Source organism: Eschscholzia californica, unplaced genomic scaffold, assembly GCF_041429995.1.
Source record: "Eschscholzia californica isolate CP2 unplaced genomic scaffold, dmEscCali1.0.p SCAF_6, whole genome shotgun sequence".
NCBI lineage: Eukaryota > Viridiplantae > Streptophyta > Magnoliopsida > Ranunculales > Papaveraceae > Eschscholzia > Eschscholzia californica.
The window spans coordinates 25,868,978-25,886,387 of NW_028238483.1; the positions used below are offsets into that span (position 1 = coordinate 25,868,978).

The window sequence follows — 17,410 nt, forward strand, 5'->3', positions numbered from 1 at the left end:
ACTCTAAATTTGGAGTGTCCTCTTGAAGAACTCTAAGTGTCACATAAGCAAATCAATTAGTTTTAAACTAAAATATAGGTTTTTAGAGTTTCTCTTGAGTGTTGCATTAGAGAAGGTTTTCTAATAGAGTGTCTCTAAATGACCAAATAGGAATGAGACCATTTAGATCCATTTTTCACATTTGACACATAAAATTTTTGAGTTTTTCTTGAGTCTTGCATTGGAGATGCTCTTATATAGATGAATACCTTTATAATTTTCGAAAAGAGTGCTACTTGAAATTTAAGGATCGCATAACAGGTTTATCAACTTGAACTGCTATTACTTTACTAGTTTCTTAAATAAATTCATATGAGGATTTTATATGACCCATCAATTTAGCCCTCTAGTTAGACAAATTACTATGTAAGAAAATTTTACGAACATTCAGATTGTTCGTGTTGGAAGGTCATTTAAAAGGGACAGATCAGATATTCAGATTTGAATTTGTCTAACGAGTGATTAACGTTCAGGATCGAGTAGTAACTCCAAATTCATATTACCAATTATTAAAATCTCTTATTTACAAGGCAATCTACTATGACAATTTTACCCAAAATACTAATATGAAAAAAAATCAGGATGTATAAATAAGATACATCACATGATTGAACTCTCTCTAATTTAATTTTAGTAGGATTTGATTATGACTTTCTTCAACAATTTCCAACTTAAAGATCGACCCAATTTTGATATGAATGGTTTCCTGAATACTGGAATAATGGCTACTGGTTCAGCCGATTCCTGTTCTTCATTATCAAAATCTGGTTGTTGATTTGGTTCCTCCGAATCCCAAAACCGAGCTACTTTTCTCTTGCTCTTTATCGTCGCTAATACATCGTATTTGTTGCAGATTCCCCACACCGTTACCTTTTGTAGTTCAAAATCCACCTTCACCGAATATATACCTGAATACAATAGACAAAATTAGTATTTACAACAAAAGGTAAGGGCAAAGATGAAAACGCGTAAAAGACCTCAGATTATGATCAATCTAGTGCTTAAAATCCTTATGTCACAAAGAAATTTAATGGTAAATTTAATGGTGCGTCCACAGACATTTAAATTGTGACGTGAGAAAAAGCGATTACAATGACATCAAATCGTTGTTAAAAACCGAAGTATGAGTTTGTGACATTCAAGAAAGTCTTTAGAATAAAAAAAAGTTGGGGCTAAAAATAGTTTTATCTTGTGTGCTTTTTGACATCTAAGAACATTTTTGGAGTAGAAACCGTGGCTAGAAGTAGTTTGATTTGAATCTGTTAGTGAAGTACCTCGAATATTCGACAATGCTTTTTTTATTTTCCTCTCACAGCCATAGGAGTATAAGGGCACCATCATTTCGACATATTGTGCTTCGACGTTCTTGTAAGCGGGAACAATTTGCATTTCCGTCATTATTGACTAACCGAACTACTTAACTCCCGAGGATGATAATCTCTGTTTAATTAGTATTCTCTCTTTGAAAATGAGAAATGAGATGGAAAACTAAGGGTTTGGAGGGGGTTTATATAGACCACAAAGATCCGACACAAATTCCTTGTGAAACATGGGTATGAAACTTTTGCTTTTCTTCTTTGTTTCTCTATTTTGGATTTGAATTCTTTTTATCTACTTTCTTATCCTTTACTTTTCATGAAAGTTAGACTATTAGTAATTGATTAAAGATTAAGTAAATAAAGTAATTCCTTTTTAAGTTTAAAGAGATGGATTATGACTAGGATGGATTTTTTCTTTTTTGTCTTCACTGAAAATGATAAAGGGGGCTTAAAGTTTTATTTTGAGCTCTCCCCATGTGAAGATTAATTTTTTTTATGTATTCTTTTGAAATATTTTTTCTTTCTCGAACTTCAATATTACGTAAGATTCAACATCTTGTTTGTCCTAAATCAAGATAGTAATGTAGCAATTGATAAATATAAATGCGCCGAAATCACTATAAAATAAGATAACCAGTCGATGTTCTTTGCTCCATTTAGTTCTCAGTTTGATGCGACTGGATTTTAATCTTCACCAAATCCTATTGGTTGCATATTAAATTATTTTTGATTATAAATTTAATTAACAATGGTAGAAGATGCTACAAGTCAAAGCGAAGATTTACTTTCGTAGTCACTAATAAATCTTTTTATTATTTTTCTTCCGTTCTTTTTTCTTTTGTAAAAAGATGAACCCATTTTTACATGGATATTACTAACATAAGATGAAATGGCTATGAAGCCAAAGTGTTTATCTCTTTTGTCTTCTTCTTTACTTTTATTCTTCTAATTTTTCTTTGTTACTTGTCAATTTACAGAAGTCAAAAAGATGAAGTCGGGTGCTTTCTTTTTATTAATAAAACTAATCCAACTTTAGTTAGTTCATTGCATGTGCATCTAATGGATATATTTGTGATGGAGTCATTCTCCTTTTAGGAATGGATAACATGAAAATATGTTAATTAGGTTTAATCCAACGTCATGATGTCGGCTTTTCTGTCTTTTTCCTTATAGCTACGGTGCTTTTCTAGGCCCATGGTTTAGTGACGGAAGACTTTAAAACTAGTCAATGTATTTTGACCCAATTGAATTTATTGATTAAATGCAGTCTTTACTGAAGGACTTAAAAGTGAAATTTATTGTTTCTGGGCCTGTCTCTCTTTTTCTCATTTGTCCATCTTTTCACCATCGTCATGGGGACTACCAACTTCGACAAATTTCTCTTGCTCATCTCTCTCTCCCTATCTCGCTCTTGTCGTCTCTTTGTTTTTGTGTTTGGCTCTTTCTAACATTATAGGCGCATCCTTCAAGAAGGTTTTCTAATTTCAAGCGGAAACACTTTAAAGAGAAAGCACAAGATAAAAAACAATAGCAGGAAAAAATTGTTGGTGGTGGTGAAGAGGGCAACCAAGTGTTAGACGTATGAGTCTATAACATCTGACACTCCGCTCTTAACATTGGATGATACTAAACGATGAATTGGTGGCTTAGGTAAGAGCTCGTGTGAGAAAAGAGAGCACATGATGTAATTCGAGTGTAAACTTAAGTTACAAATGGTGCCTTTAGCTAACTCAAAGCTGGTGCCTATAACTCTATAAGATTCCATAACAGAATTGTCTGTTACTTTAGTTCAACAAACTTTTGTCGTCTCACAATCTCTCTTCTATAACAAACTGATTGAGCCAGCTACTATTACGTACTCTTTCAAGGGTGGTTGCTTTTAGACAAACCTCCTGGCTTTCTGTCATCCACGAGGATCCAACGACTTGCGCTCCACCCGCGTCGGGTGTGGAGTGGGTTTATCCCAAAAACTCCATCTTCGACCTCTCCTGTTGGGCTCCTTTCAGGCCAGATTTAATGGAGAGCGTTTATCCCATGATTTCGAGCGAGATACAATGGCTCAAATTGCAGCCGACCAAGGTCTATTGAAAATTAAGTTAAAGATCACAGTTTCTCAAAAGATGTTCCTAAAACCCAAGAGATGTGTCCTTAATGAAGGTATCTATTCGATTCCTATAAATACGACCTAAATGGACTCCAAATTCCAATTCATTTTTTTGGAGCATCAGACATTATTAAAAGGTCAGTTTAGAGAGTCTAATTAAGAAGAACATTTGATAGGATTTGCAAGGAGTTTCGTAAGAAGCAAGTCCGGTAAATTCGCGTCAAGACTGAGTTCAGAGCCGTGTTTGAGGGGAGACGGGCAGGGCGTCCGCCCTGGGGCCCCACCTCAAAAGGGCAAGGGCCCATTTCTAGTGAAAGGGCCACAACTAACGGTTATATATAATACAATACCAACTTTATCATCTAATGAATAATAGCTCCACTGTGAAGGGTAATGGGTGTCCATACAACTGACTCAGGTTTGAGTCTTGGGCCCTTTAATTTGAAGTTTATTTTGGATGAGAATATAATTGTTAAATCAATCTTTATTTTTGCTCCACAACACTTTGTCTTAACCTTTTGTTATCTTAGGTGTATTTTGTGAATGTTTTTGAAGAGTTTTAAAAAAAAAAATAGAAAGCTAAATGTTTTTTCCACAAAAAGAAACACAATACTATATAAATACACACGTGAATCATCTATGATTTTCATTATCTTATATTTTGTTCAATTTTTTGCTTGTAATTTATTTTTGTACGAAAGGCCTGTAACCAAATTTCGCCCAGAGCCCTCAAATTCTCAGTCACGACTCTGACAGTGTTTAGTATAATTTCATGATAGACTACTTTATGATTCGAAATATCATTCAATCGAAACGTTAATCGTTCTATCCCGAGAGACAAACACCGGTAACTGTGTGGTACTATATAGGGTGTCAGTGGTCTTAAGGAAAGAGTAATATCTCGTCTCGACTAAAATCTACTTCTTCTAATCCTCCGATTTTTTTTTCTTTTTCGTTTATCTGATTTCTCAATCAAAGATTCAAAGTCATCCTAAGTTTTGGAATCAAGAAGTGTAACGATTTTAAAGTAAAAAATCAGAAAAACACAAAAGGAATACAATTCTTCTTTCCAATATTAAATCAGTTATGAGATTCGACTACAAATCATTTGTTCAAGATAACAGAGACTATCGGTACTTAAAAATATGAAAGATATTGAATTATTCTCTTCCTTAGTAATTTTCTATTAATTTAGTACGAAAATATTTTTAATTGATTTACTGATAAAATCAAAATATTAACCAGTTTCACCGATGACGCCAGAACATAAGCCCATCTCGGCCAAGACTAAAATATGTGCGGCCCAAAAGTCAAAAAGATCCCGATGTGGGTGACACCTTCGTAAAATCGATGCAAGATCAAAAGCTCAGGTAACTTGAGATTTTGAGGTAATTTCATTTTCTCTGTCTCTTGTCTTGGTTAAGTAAATAAAACTGCCCTAATCTTCTCTATCTATCTGCTACACTTCTACCTTGATTTCATCGTCACTTATCGCTTCTTTTCCTCGCGAATTTTAGGGTTCAGCAAAAACACATGACTTGTGATAAATCATCTCAAATTCCATAATTTTGACATTCTTCATACTCCTCTTCTTTACCTTCTGTAAGTATACCTTCTTCTTCTCTCTATGATTTTTTATGTATTTTCATTGATCATAACTATTGTTTTCAGATAACAAAGTGATCTATTTGTTTCTTTCTTAGGGTTATTTGATTCATGCAATTGAGTTTGTGAATTCAGAATTTTTTTATAGATGAATTCTGGTGCCTATACCTTTAGCTTACTTGGGTTATTGAATTTATTAAATGCTTGCCGAATTGATAGTTTCATTTTTAAGCTATAGACATACACATTTTAAAATAAGATCTTCATTTATAAAATTGTGTTTATAAATATGGGAGAAAAACTAAAGGGTTTCTAACTTGTTGAGGTTTTGGGGTAGATGCCTTGTGAGTATTTGCTTAAAGTTCTATATGAAATTTATAATTTCTAAGATGATTTTGTCACTAAATAGGAATACCCAAGTGGCGAAATTAAGATTGTATTCTGTAGTCATGGGAAATTCTCTGTGAAATTTTACTGTTCAAGCTGTTATCATGTACTCTTTATAGATTGTGATCCACTTGAACTTGATACACATGTGGATGAATAGATAGTCCCATATAGTGTTAGCACCGTTGTCGTACTAATTACAATGTTATCGACGAAATACACATAAAGTTTCTTATATAACTCAAATGAAATAGATTGGATAACATAGCTTTGCGTAAGGAACTTCCATGCAAGGAAAAAATGAACTTAGATTCACGATCGGTATAATGATATCATTATCTTAAAAGTAAAACGGTTGATTCAATAACATTGCCATATGGAATTATAACTTCCAGGATATGTGCACGTGGATGAGAATGCAGTTTGTAATCTAAATTACATGGATGATGTCATTCTTAGGGTTGTCTTAATGTACTTTTGGTTCAATATGGTGTTTTATGTCGGGAAATAACGTACTTCTATTTATTACAGTAACATGGGCATACTGATTATTTATAGAATGTCTCCATTTTTCGGAAACAGATCTTCTGACAGTTCGTTAGTCTCCGGTTGGCATGTTGAAGATAGTCCGATAACTCGCCACAGCTTTTCTTTCAAACGCCTATCATGGCCTTCGTTTTCCTGGTCCTGTGATTATGTACCCATAGCTACTGTGCTTCCATGGAAGTTATATCATGTTTCATGCCATCTTCTTCTCTTCCTCGTGCTTCACTCAAGTCAATTGGTTCTCTACCAAAACCAAGAAGCTATGCATTCGTTAACCGTAAGCAATATCGTCCCCCTTATTCTCTGTCTATATCTCTATTCTTCGTATCCAGTTACTTCTATTACAAGTTTGTTTCTTCTTTTGGTTCACTGAAATTACACACTGCTGACTAATCTGGTTGTTCTTTATGTTCTTTCTACAGTGTTTCCTAGGAATATCTATGGGGTTCCAATCAGAAATGCTAGCATGAACTATGCCCATTTTAACCATAGAATTGAGTCCCCTCGGCCATATTATGAGTTTAATTCACAAAAAAGGCATGGCTCCTCCAACAATTTTGTTGTCAGATCTGAACTTGCTGGAACAGGCTCCCATGGTGCTACCTATACCTTAACTGGTAAATATGAAAGTTGCAACCTCATTCCTTATATAGCTTTATTCTTGTTTCACTTACTGATTCTTTCTCCTTCTTGGATTTGGCAGAGTTTCAGTTAGGTTCCAAAATCAGGGGAATTTGTTTCTATGCTGTAACTTTGTTCATTGCCGTCTTTCTGTTCGTGTGTATGTTGGTAGCTCATCCTTTTGTTCTAATCTTTGATCGATACCGAATGAAAGCACATCATCTTATAGCCAAGACATGGGCAACGTTAACAGTTTCTCCATTTTTTAATGTTCAATTCGAGGGATTGGAAAATTTACCTGCAGCCAATACACCTGCTGTATATGTTTCCAACCACCAAAGTTTCTTAGATATCTATACTCTTCTTATGCTTGGGAGAAGCTTTAAGTTCATCAGTAAGACCGCAATTTTCGTCTATCCAATTATCGGGTGGGCCATGTATCTTTTGGGTACAATCCCATTGAAGCGCATGGACAGCAGAAGCCAGTTGGTATCGATCTTTTCCTCTTTGGCACTTAAACGATATTTATGCTCATTTCTTTCAATGTATAACTAACGAACTCGTTTTCACGACCGAGTTTCTATATTTAATTATATGCAGGAATGTCTTAAGCGATGTATGGATTTAGTGAGAAAGGGTGCATCTGTCTTTTTCTTTCCAGAGGGAACTAGGAGTAAAGATGGAACTCTTGGTGCTTTCAAGGTGAGATGTTCATTAATTTTCTTAGCGTCCGACTAAGGATCAATCAACTATAAGTGGATTGGTTCATAGACAAAGCTTGGTCGATGCTAGACTTTTCTTAACAATCTTTAGTCATATTTTTTCTTGGAGAAAACTATCTGCATATGAATTGTTAGATTTTCATCATATTTTCCCTTTTTTTCCTTGTTTGAAATAGAACTTGCTTTATTTTTCTCAACTTGTAGAAAGGTGCGTTTAGTGTGGCAGCAAAAACTGGAGTTCCAGTTGTACCCATTACTCTGGTTGCAACCGGGAAGCTTATGCCAGTGGGAAAGGAGACATCGCTAAATTCTGGATCAGTGAAGGTTATTATTCACAAGCCTATTGAAGGAAACAGTGCAGATGTATTATGCGACAAAGCAAGGAACGCTATTGCAGATGGTCTGAATCTCCGTGGGTAAGAAGAATTCATCATGTCTATCATAGTAAAATATGGTTTATTCTTCTCATATCCGATCCTCTCTTTACTTGGTTACATAGTTTAGTATATGATCCTTCTCAATCGGGAAACATGGATTTTAATAAAGAGGGATGAAAAGGAAAACTAGAATAGAAATCTAAAATTTGGGTTCATTCTGAAAAGTTGTATACTTGTGCTAATTGCATATAGTTGAATTCGCCTCTGGGAGTATTTTGAAACTTGTCTTGATACCGGTCTTTGAAAATGAAATGAAAGGAAACCTAACTACATATGTAATAATTTAGGTTTCACTTTGGCCCAGAGATTGTAGGTAGTGTTTTTTTTTCTCCCAAGTCAGATCTGAAAGCTAATTCAAGGTCTAAGTTGACTCAAGTCAGATTTCAGTATTTTTTTTTCTGACTTTAGTTTCATTCGAGTCGAGCGGTTAAGATTCAAATGAGTTAAATTCAGAAATGAGAAAAAATAATACTACATTGGACTTTTGTCTATTCTGTTTTTGTCCGGACAAACTTGACAAGAAATGACGGGGATCATTTACGAAGATCTTGTCCAATTTCTGCATTTATTTCTGTCATGTAATTCATATAATTGATTTGCCCTACCAAAGAAAGTTATAATCATCTTTAGGTAACCAGATCGATATTCGAGGGCCCATCTCCTTTCATTTCTAAGAACTAAAATTTATTAGAGAGATAAGGATACCTTTAGCTATCTTTAAAAGCATTGCTACACTCTTTTTACATTGACATGTTTCCTAAAAGGTAAAAATCAGTGCAGCAAATAGTGAGCTTTCATTTTTATTGGATTCTCGGGTCACTGATTTGAATCATGCAAAATGAAGTATTCTCTAGGGAATCAAGAATAATCTCTAGGGAATCAAGAATAATCTAGGGAATTCATGTTTTTTCGTATACTAGGTATAACCCGTGCTTCCGGCACGGTCTATTATATTGAGTATTTCATACGTCATAAAGTAGTTGGCTACTCGTTATGAAAATAAATGACTCTAAATTTGCAGAAATAAACCTCCTGCTATCACATCTATTAGATCTCTTTTTATCAGAGACGAACCATACTAAATATTTGAAAATTTAAATCTTCAAAAAAAAATTGTGTACACAAACAAATCGAATTTACCCAAACAAAAAAAAAAATTCATTGGCTTCCCAAATAAATTTTTTTTTTTTAGTGACTCTTGATATGAACTAACTATTTTTTTTTCATAATAGATTTCGTATTCAAACCTGACTAATAGAAAGTGATTTCTATTAGACATTTCATCAAACATAGATATGACAACATCAAATATTCACATAAATCAATCAACCAAAAAGTAAAGAAAATACTAACCTTTTGATGAAATATTGAACTCCTGAACTATCAAAATGTGTTCTAAACACCTGAACAATGAAGCAAAAAAAATGATGAGGCAAATGAGAAAACAAAATGAAATCATCAAAAAAAATAATTAAGCAAAAGTGTTCCGACCTTTTCAACGCAATTTTTAGTGAGGGAGATGAAATTGTTGATTATGATTGGGAATCGAGAATATATGGCCGTTGAGAAACCAGAAATTCAGCGTTGAGATATAGGTTTCTCAAGAATTCAGCATGGATGAGAAAGGAGTAAGGGACAGATTGTTATGCTAAGAGCCTAAGACTGCTCATTGCCATATTAATTCGAAGAAATTAATTGATACATTATTGCTGAAATTAAAATTAAATGGTCATAAATTAAAATTGAACTGTTGTTAATCTTAAAATGCATATTGAATCTCACTTAATTGGACCAAAGCAAGAAACCGTTGTTATGCTAAGAGGCAAAGAGTGCATGTTGCTATATTAATTGGAAGAAATTAAATGCTATATTATTGCTGAAAATAAAATAAAATAGACATAATGAACCAACCGTTGATATGTATTGAATCCAACGATTTGTATGCTTTTCTTTGTTAATCTTAAAATACATAGACGGTGGAGATTTAGCACGGGATAACGAACGGCTGGATTTATCTCTGGGTTTGTCTTTGGTTTGTCCAAAACTTTGTCCCAGTCAGCACTCTTCATTCTATTTTATATAATAGATTCTCGGGGGGAATATATTATTTTTATTTTAGTCCAAAAACTCACTTGATTCAACATTTCCCCATAATCTTCATCCTCTTTATCACCTTCACCACAACTTCCCACCACCACCATGCCGACCACCATTGCCACCTTTTTGCGTTCCTCTCTAACTCACTGGTACCTCTCTCTCTCTCTCTCTCTCTCTCTCTCTCTCTCTCTCTCTCTGTCTCTCGCTCGCTCTCTTTCATTGGAGATCACTCTCATTATTTCTCTCGTTGTAGATACTTCTCTTTGTCGAAGCTGTGTTTGTGTGAGAGAGAGAAAGAGAAAATATGAGAGATCGATTGAGAAACAATGAGAGATTGAGAGAGAAACAATGAGAGATCAAGAGACTTGATCATAGATAGTCAGAGCAATAGAGAGAGATAAAAAGAGATAGTACAATGAGGAATCGAGAGAGAGAGACTAAGAGAAGAAGAGCGAAAGAATATGAGAACAAGAGATAGATGGTGTGAGACAGTGGGAGAGAGAGCAATAGGAGAGAACTATGGAGAGAGAGAAGAGAGAGAAAGAGAGATACGGAGTAAGAAGATGAAGATTAGAGGGTAATGTTTGATCAAGTCAATTTTTATACTAAAAAGAAATACGCTCTCGAGTCAATATTTATTGACTAAAATCTTTATTCTCGGGAGATTTTTTTTTCCCAAAACCGCGGCCTTTTTAAATTATTCGAATTTTAGGGTAGCATAAGCTACGGGAGAACTGTTACATGTATAGACTATGTATCTTTTATAGACGCATCCATCTAACTCCATGTCCGAGTGACATCAGGTTGAGTTAGAAGCGACTAATGTGTTGAAAATTTGACTATACCAACTTCGTATCGGTTTGTGGACTCTATATGTATTGGTCATCTCTTTATTCTTTAACTAGCTGTAGATTAGTAGTTGCTTTTATGGACTGATCATCTAACAACCCTTTGTTTAGTACCCTTTCCTTTCTATTTCTTAATTATTCCTCTTCTCCAATTTCGTTTCTTTCTTTTATCCTCTTATCATCTTTTCAATGAGATTAAAGTTTGCCTCCTTATAAGTTATAACCATTGGTCTAGATTGAATTTTCATCCAACCTAGATCCTAGTAACTAGGTCATGCACGATCTAACCCTAGAAAAGAGAAACTATGGAGTTAGCTTCTAAGTACCGAAAGTTTTTATTTTTACATTACTTTATAAACAAAAGCCACAATTTGGGAGTGTAAGTTTGAATCTTCCAGCGGAAAGTGGTAATGTCTTTTTTTTTTTTTTTTCTTTAAACAGTTTAAGTTATGTTTGTTTTTATTAATTTGAAATTTGAATTAAACCAGGTTTTGTTTCTAATCTAATATCTCACAATAATTAGTTCGCTTTTATGTTTTCACAAGATATAAGGGGGGGTTTTAAACATGTTCCTGTTTCAGTTGCACGTGATTTCCGATTTGTATCTTCTGGATCAAACCAACCGTAAGTTCAAATAAGAGTTGATAAATCACGTAATAAAGACGTCAGTGTCTAGGATAAATTCTAATTAATTTCAACAAGAAAATCATTAGTCGCGTCATTTGGTCACTAGTTTAGTATGTGATTAGTGACAATAGATTATCTCATTATCCATTTAAAATGTGGTTTATATATAAGAGGGAGAAAATTAAAATATTGATAATGGGGAGTGAATTTGGAATTGGTTAGCCTATCTTTCTTGGGCAGCCTAATTAAAGTTAAAGACAACCTTACGTTACAGCCACGTTAGCAAACGGGACCTACAAGTACCTTTTGCTGACTCAGCTTTAATCACTAAAAGCCAAAAATACAGGGTCCCATCCACGTGGAAATACCTCGACTTTATCATTTTCCAGAGTATCGCAGCGTATCTTTATACCATAAATCCTCTGCCACGTGACACCCACTCAACAGAAACGAGGGAAAGATGAGTCCCACTTATTAATTATAGAATCAAAGAGAAAGTAAGTTGAATCGTATGGTCAAAATTTGTCCTTGTTCATTGGCTTTAAGTTGATGGGAAGTTGACATCTTTGTACCTGGAAAATTCATGAAGGCTGCATTATCATATAGATAAAAATTTACATGTATTTATCACATGGAAAATTACACTATGTCCGGCGCGTCTCCCTGCTGAATTTCGTCCCGCTCATGTGTGGTTCTCTCTCTAGATCTATGCTCGACACATTAGTCGGCCGGGAGCTATGTGGGATATAGCATCGCGGCTGCTATCACATTTATTTGACATCTCTCATAAACCCATAACCATTTTTATTCTATGGATATAGTGTTCTTGATCGGTTTTGATAATGGTGATTTGCTTAGAGTAGTAGTGTGAGTTAAAGTGGGAGCTGCAAGCTCGATCGAGTGGCTCATATGCATTCAATAAGGTGTAGGATGTTGTAGCCTCACCTTGTTTAGAAAATCTTCGCAAATATATACTACATGAATTCAAGCTTAATAAATATTGAGGCTTTTTGGACAATCACACGAAGAGGCTTTGCCAGGAACAAAAGCATACATTTGTTAACCTGATGTTTGTTTTAGTGGCAAAAACTCAAGAAGTGGACTTAGAAGATACAACTTGCAATTCGTAAAGACAAACTAATCAGAATTACAAGATCTCAAAACTTCGGATAAGAGGAGGGATGCACGACTTCAGTAGCGGATATTAGCCCGACTTGAAGATTCTACTATACAAAATCGTATTTTTAACCAAATTTACTCGAGTTTTTTTAGTCTAATTGCTCAAAAGCACTTTTTTTTTTGTGCGTGACTCAAATTAGTGATTTGAAAAAATATATATTAAATTGCTCGGCAACAACTAAAAGAAAACAAAGGTGCTCCCGAACAATTTGGCTAAAAAATATGAAGTGTTACCATGTAAATAGTTTTCTCGAGCAGAAAACATGTTTAGCATTCGTCTTCTATAACCTAGAGTATCACATAAGAATTTTAATATTTGGGTTACAAAACCATCTCTAACGTGACACTCAAATGGATCGAGTTCTCTATTTTACCACTTAGGAAACAGATTCTTAATTTTTTTGAGAAGTCGATTACAATCTACGTTAGTCATTAACTGGTATTGATACATCATCAAGATGTGGTAAGCACGATAACCGTCTAAGTTAAACCAATAATTAAAGGGGCCAAAGCCCAACAACATAGAGCTTAAAGCTGACAAACTTACTATTATTTATACCTTTAATAACTCAAATTCAATAACTGTGGATCCAACCAACCAGGGCCGTGTGGTGGGGGGTGCGGGCAGGGCGCTCGCACTGGGCCCCCCCACCACCAAGGGGCCTACTTGCTAAAAAAAAGCTTAAGTAAAGTTGCTACATTAGAGATGAAGACTATGTTCACACACAAATCGTATACCAGCTCAGCTGGTAGGCGCCATGAGTTGTCACTCAAAGGATGTGTGTTCGAGTCCCATGGCCATCAATCATAAATCAACCTTTAGTTTTGCTCAGCTACACCTTTTTCATTGTATTATATAATGTGAGTTTAAGAAATCTTAATTTTTTTTAATAAATTCCAACAGTGTAATAAGATCCAACATTCTATGAAAATTTAGAATTTCATTATATTAAATGTAGTTATAAGTATAATTTAAGATCGAAAAATATTCGTTTCCAAATCACATGTGATAGTGGATTTTTAGACTAAATCTCTTATAAAATTGATATCAAAAGATAGATTATTTTTTCGGCGACTATTTTCTTCAAAATACGTTTGGATTCATCTATCTAATAGTAAATTATCTTGCATTTTGTTCGATTTTTGTTTGTATTTTTTTTTTGTTCGAAAGGCCTACAATTAAATTTTGCACGGGGCCCCGAAATTCTCAGGCACGGCCCTGCAACCAACTATCATTGGTTGGAGCGGTAAGAGGTTTAGGTTTAGCCTTCCACCTTGGAGGTCAAGGGTTCGAGACACACTGATGATACAAAAAAAAATCACGGATTCCACCTCCTCTAGGAATCAAACAGATTAACCTCCAGAATTTTACAACATACGTCAACATTATCTAAAGAGATTCTATATTTAACATATAGTAGCAAGTTTCACAAAAGGTTGAAAAACTCAATGGGCTTCAAAACAATATAAATTTCTATAAATAAACTAACTACCAAGTTGAATCTGAAGTTAACTAAATGATAGGTATCTCTTTTCTATTTTAGAAAAAAAAGTTTTTAAACACTAAAAAACAACAAAAACCATGTGAGAGAAAGTGATAGTTAACCATACAATATTACAAATTTATCAAAACTAGACAACAAAAATATATAAATAAAAATTACAAAAAATGACAATGAATTAATATCTCATTGGAATCATGTAGTTATTATTTAATTTCAATGGAAATTCTATTCCATTCATAGTACATTCTCTTACCCTCTATTTAATTAAAACTATATAATATATACTAATTCCAATATTTTTGTTTTTTTTAAATAATTATAATATCATGAAATACAACATGCATTTGGATTTTCATCACTAAATAGTTGAGGTGGTGGGATCCTTTCAATCACATAAAGAGGAGGATACATTTGGTAATACATCATTTTCCTCATTGTTTCTTCATTTTGAAGTACTTCATGATATTCAACTTCTTTACTTGTTTCTTCATTATTTTCACCATTTTTTTCTTCATTGTTCTCTTTATTTTCACCATTCTCATTATTTTCTTCTTTCTTTTCTCCATCTCCTTGGGCCTTTTCTTCTTCTTTCTTTTCACCTTCTTCTTCTTTCTTCTCTTCAGCATTCGCCGCTTCTTCCGCCGGTTTTTCTCCTTCTTCTTTCTTCTCTTCTTCTATTTTCTCTTCTTCTTTTACTGGCTCAGGTTCGGGTTGTGGAACAATACGTGCTTGTTTTTTGGTTCGTCTATATACATACTCGACAAGTCGTTCAGCGTCCATTGTGCCCGTTACGGTAACTTTCCCCGAACTTAATTCCGTCTCCGCCGTTTGAACCCCTATAAAAGTATAAATTTTCTTAGTAAACAATAAGGGTACATAATCAATATACCATATTAAGGGAAATGTGTAAAATACCTCTCATTTTGAGTATCTTTTTCTTGAGTTGAAGAGCACAAGCTTCACAATGCATGTTCACATTTAATTCTACAGTGACCAATCCACTTACCTGAAAATTTAAAACCTCATAAATTTTATTTACCAAAAAGTTCAATTAAGGTCTTAATTAATTAATAATTAAGTAAGTTACTAGAATTTTGGTTTAAGGACCTGTGAAGGGACAACTTGAGGAATTGGTTCTCCTTCTGATGCAGGTAATGGTGAGATAATTTTAGCTCTTCTTTTAGTTTTCTTTTGTATTTTGACACAAAGTGCTTGAGGGTCTACTACTCCTTTCACTGTTATTTGATTTGTTGTCATATCTATCATCACTCCTTCAACTCCTGTTAATAATCAAAATGATTTTAGAGACCCAACGTCATAAATAAATAAATAAAATTTAGAAACAGTAAGATTCGAACTCTGGTCTCTCCAGTGCAGAAACCCATTCTGGCTAGCTAGGTGATTATTGCAGAGACCACAGTTCGAATCTTACTGGTTCTGAAAGAACGAGCGAGAGAGAGAGAGGGGACCTCTGCATTTCATGATTGATCTTTCAATCTTTTTTGCACATCCAACACAATGCAAATCAACAAATAAAACAACAGGGGCAGGTGGTTTTGGTGGTTCTTCTTCTTTCTTTTCTTCAACTGTTTCTTCTTTCTTTTCCTCAGCTGGCTTCTCTTCTTCAGCTGGTTTCTCTTCTTCTTTCTTCTCCTCTGGTTTAGTTTCTGCTTGAGGTTCTGCCTTTGGTTCTTCCTGTTCAATTCAACAAAACCCACAAAAATTAAAACTACCCAAGTTAACAAAATCACAAAATTTAGAAACAAATGTTATCAAATTTCAATTTAAGTTCAACTAATTACCTGTTTAACTTCTTCACCCATTGTACCTTATTAATCAAATGATGAGCTAACCTTAACTAAGCTAGTAGTTCTCTAGAACAAATAGAAGATCTAGAGAGAGAGAGAGAGAGAGAGAGAGAACAAGAGCTAGAGAGAGAAATAAGAGGGATAATGAAGAAAGAAAGAAGTGGGTTTTATAGAAATAAGTGATGAGAATAGTGATTGATGAGTTGGGTTGTTAATTACAAATATAAAGTACCTCTGTTATTCCTAAGCACATGCAATGCCACTAGTTGTATTAGAGAGAGAGAGAGAGAGAAAGAGGTTCTTTCTTACTTAAATCTTTCTTTTTGTGACTTTGTTTTCTATCTCCAAGAATTTTATAAGAGAGAGAGAGAGGGAAAGAGAATGGGGGAGAGAATTCATGGATTGGGTAGGCAAACTTATAGAGACAAGAGAGAGATGGGTTGGTGAAATAAATGGTGAGAGGAGATTTTAGTGTGTAACACTAGTAATATTGTGACTCAATGAATCAACATTTGATCAACTTGATTGATGATTTATAGCCTTTAGATTGGATTACAAGAATCAAAGTTTAGAAGTAAGAGAAGTAAAGATAGATAATTTAGGACCACTAAAAGGTGGGCTCACTAAAGTCTAAACAATATTCTGGTTTCAGTGTAGAAGGGTGTCAGGTTATCTGGTTAGCACTCAGGAATATTAATAACCACTAATTTGTTATTCTAGATCTAATACATTTTAGTTAGAATCCAAGGGAATGCAAAGTTCCAACTTAAAACCGATTAGTCGTTAAGGAGAGGATCTAGATGTTATGTTCTCTGTTACGAAATCACAAATATTTTGTTTATCTAGGACTACTCAAATACATTCCATTTATGTTTATATTCGTTCAAATCTAATATGTATTTTATTTTGTTAGGTGATGCGGAAGATGTTAAGTTATTGTGCCGCTTATCACATACGCACCTAGTTCTTATTGTTCGTGGACGCCCAACTCACTATTCAAAGGAGACGACCTAATCTTGTTATCTTAGTTATGAGAGCAGTAGTATCTTTTGTTAATAAAGGAATATTCGTCGATCTCACTAGTAAACCAATAATTTGAATTAGAATAGTTAGTTGGTTATTAGTTAAGAGGTAGTTAGATATCTGAATCGGAACCGACCTGATAGCTGATAGAGAAAGGTTATTACCATTACAAATACCAATACGCTATTAGATCCACGTCTAAAGGCATATAGTTTAATTTTTTGAAGTTTTGTAGTACTTTTTTCTTGGGATGGAAATGGATGAAACGTGGGGAGGTGAAAGTTTTATAGTCTTTTGTTTGATTAGATTCAGAGATTTAAGAAAGCTTTCACGTGGGTTGGTGTTTGTTGATGGCTTTGAAGTTGGTGGCCTTGAGTAAGAAAGCATTTTCCCCAAATTATCTTTGTTTGGCCCTTTGATGGGTAAGAAAACAAAACTTTCCTCACACAAACACTAATCTTTTTCTCTCTCAATTACTCTTTAAAAATGTAAACCCGTTCATTCATTTCCATCTTAGCTATCTTATCATCATTCTTATCTTCA

The 17,410-nt window shown here is 34.2% G+C and overlaps 3 protein-coding genes across 5 annotated transcripts; 1 reads left to right on the plus strand and 2 right to left on the minus strand.

The window, feature by feature from the left end:
• Positions 1-507: 507 nt before the first annotated feature.
• On the minus strand, positions 508-1,521 carry LOC147532917 (Heavy metal transport/detoxification superfamily protein). The gene is made up of 2 exons (XM_086648338.1): positions 1,314-1,521; positions 508-947 (listed from the first exon to the last, which is right to left on the minus strand). Exons 1-2 carry the CDS (start codon positions 1,435-1,437, stop codon positions 670-672), a joined length of 402 nt encoding a protein of 133 aa, XP_086504464.1. The 5' UTR covers positions 1,438-1,521; the 3' UTR covers positions 508-669.
• Positions 1,522-4,701: 3,180 nt separating this feature from the next.
• Positions 4,702-8,052, plus strand: LOC147532918 (1-acyl-sn-glycerol-3-phosphate acyltransferase BAT2, chloroplastic-like). Of its 3 annotated transcripts, none has more exons than XM_086647952.1 (7): positions 4,702-4,832; positions 4,980-5,064; positions 6,037-6,277; positions 6,423-6,617; positions 6,704-7,110; positions 7,222-7,323; positions 7,548-8,052. In XM_086647952.1, exons 3-7 carry the CDS (start codon positions 6,175-6,177, stop codon positions 7,761-7,763), a joined length of 1,023 nt encoding a protein of 340 aa, XP_086504078.1. In that variant the 5' UTR covers positions 4,702-4,832; positions 4,980-5,064; positions 6,037-6,174; the 3' UTR covers positions 7,764-8,052. The 3 variants fall into 3 exon arrangements, with proteins under 3 accessions (XP_086504078.1, XP_086504076.1, XP_086504077.1); XM_086647950.1 differs by having other exon boundaries at positions 4,708-4,850; XM_086647951.1 differs by lacking the exon at positions 4,702-4,832 and adding an exon at positions 4,846-4,885.
• A 6,167-nt stretch (positions 8,053-14,219) lies between these two features.
• LOC147532919 (Heavy metal transport/detoxification superfamily protein) lies at positions 14,220-16,351 on the minus strand. The gene is made up of 5 exons (XM_086649421.1): positions 15,839-16,351; positions 15,506-15,731; positions 15,144-15,316; positions 14,952-15,042; positions 14,220-14,872 (listed from the first exon to the last, which is right to left on the minus strand). Exons 1-5 carry the CDS (start codon positions 15,857-15,859, stop codon positions 14,361-14,363), a joined length of 1,023 nt encoding a protein of 340 aa, XP_086505547.1. The 5' UTR covers positions 15,860-16,351; the 3' UTR covers positions 14,220-14,360.
• Positions 16,352-17,410: the final 1,059 nt, after the last annotated feature.

Coding starts and splice junctions, on each gene's coding strand:
- LOC147532917 (XM_086648338.1), bottom strand. CDS start 1,437: ATGACGGAAATGCAAATTGTTCCCGCTTACAAGAACGTCGAAGCACAA. Junction 948..1,313: donor AGCATTGTCGAATATTCGAG/GTACTTCACTAA, acceptor TATTGTATTCAG/GTATATATTCGGTGAAGGTG.
- LOC147532919 (XM_086649421.1), bottom strand. CDS start 15,859: ATGGGTGAAGAAGTTAAACAG. Junction 15,043..15,143: donor CTCAAGTTGTCCCTTCACAG/GTCCTTAAACCA, acceptor TTAAATTTTCAG/GTAAGTGGATTGGTCACTGT. Junction 14,873..14,951: donor AAAGATACTCAAAATGAGAG/GTATTTTACACA, acceptor ATACTTTTATAG/GGGTTCAAACGGCGGAGACG.
- LOC147532918 (XM_086647952.1), top strand. CDS start 6,175: ATGGAAGTTATATCATGTTTCATGCCATCTTCTTCTCTTCCTCGTGCT. Junction 6,618..6,703: donor TGCTACCTATACCTTAACTG/GTAAATATGAAA, acceptor TGGATTTGGCAG/AGTTTCAGTTAGGTTCCAAA. Junction 7,111..7,221: donor TGGACAGCAGAAGCCAGTTG/GTATCGATCTTT, acceptor AATTATATGCAG/GAATGTCTTAAGCGATGTAT.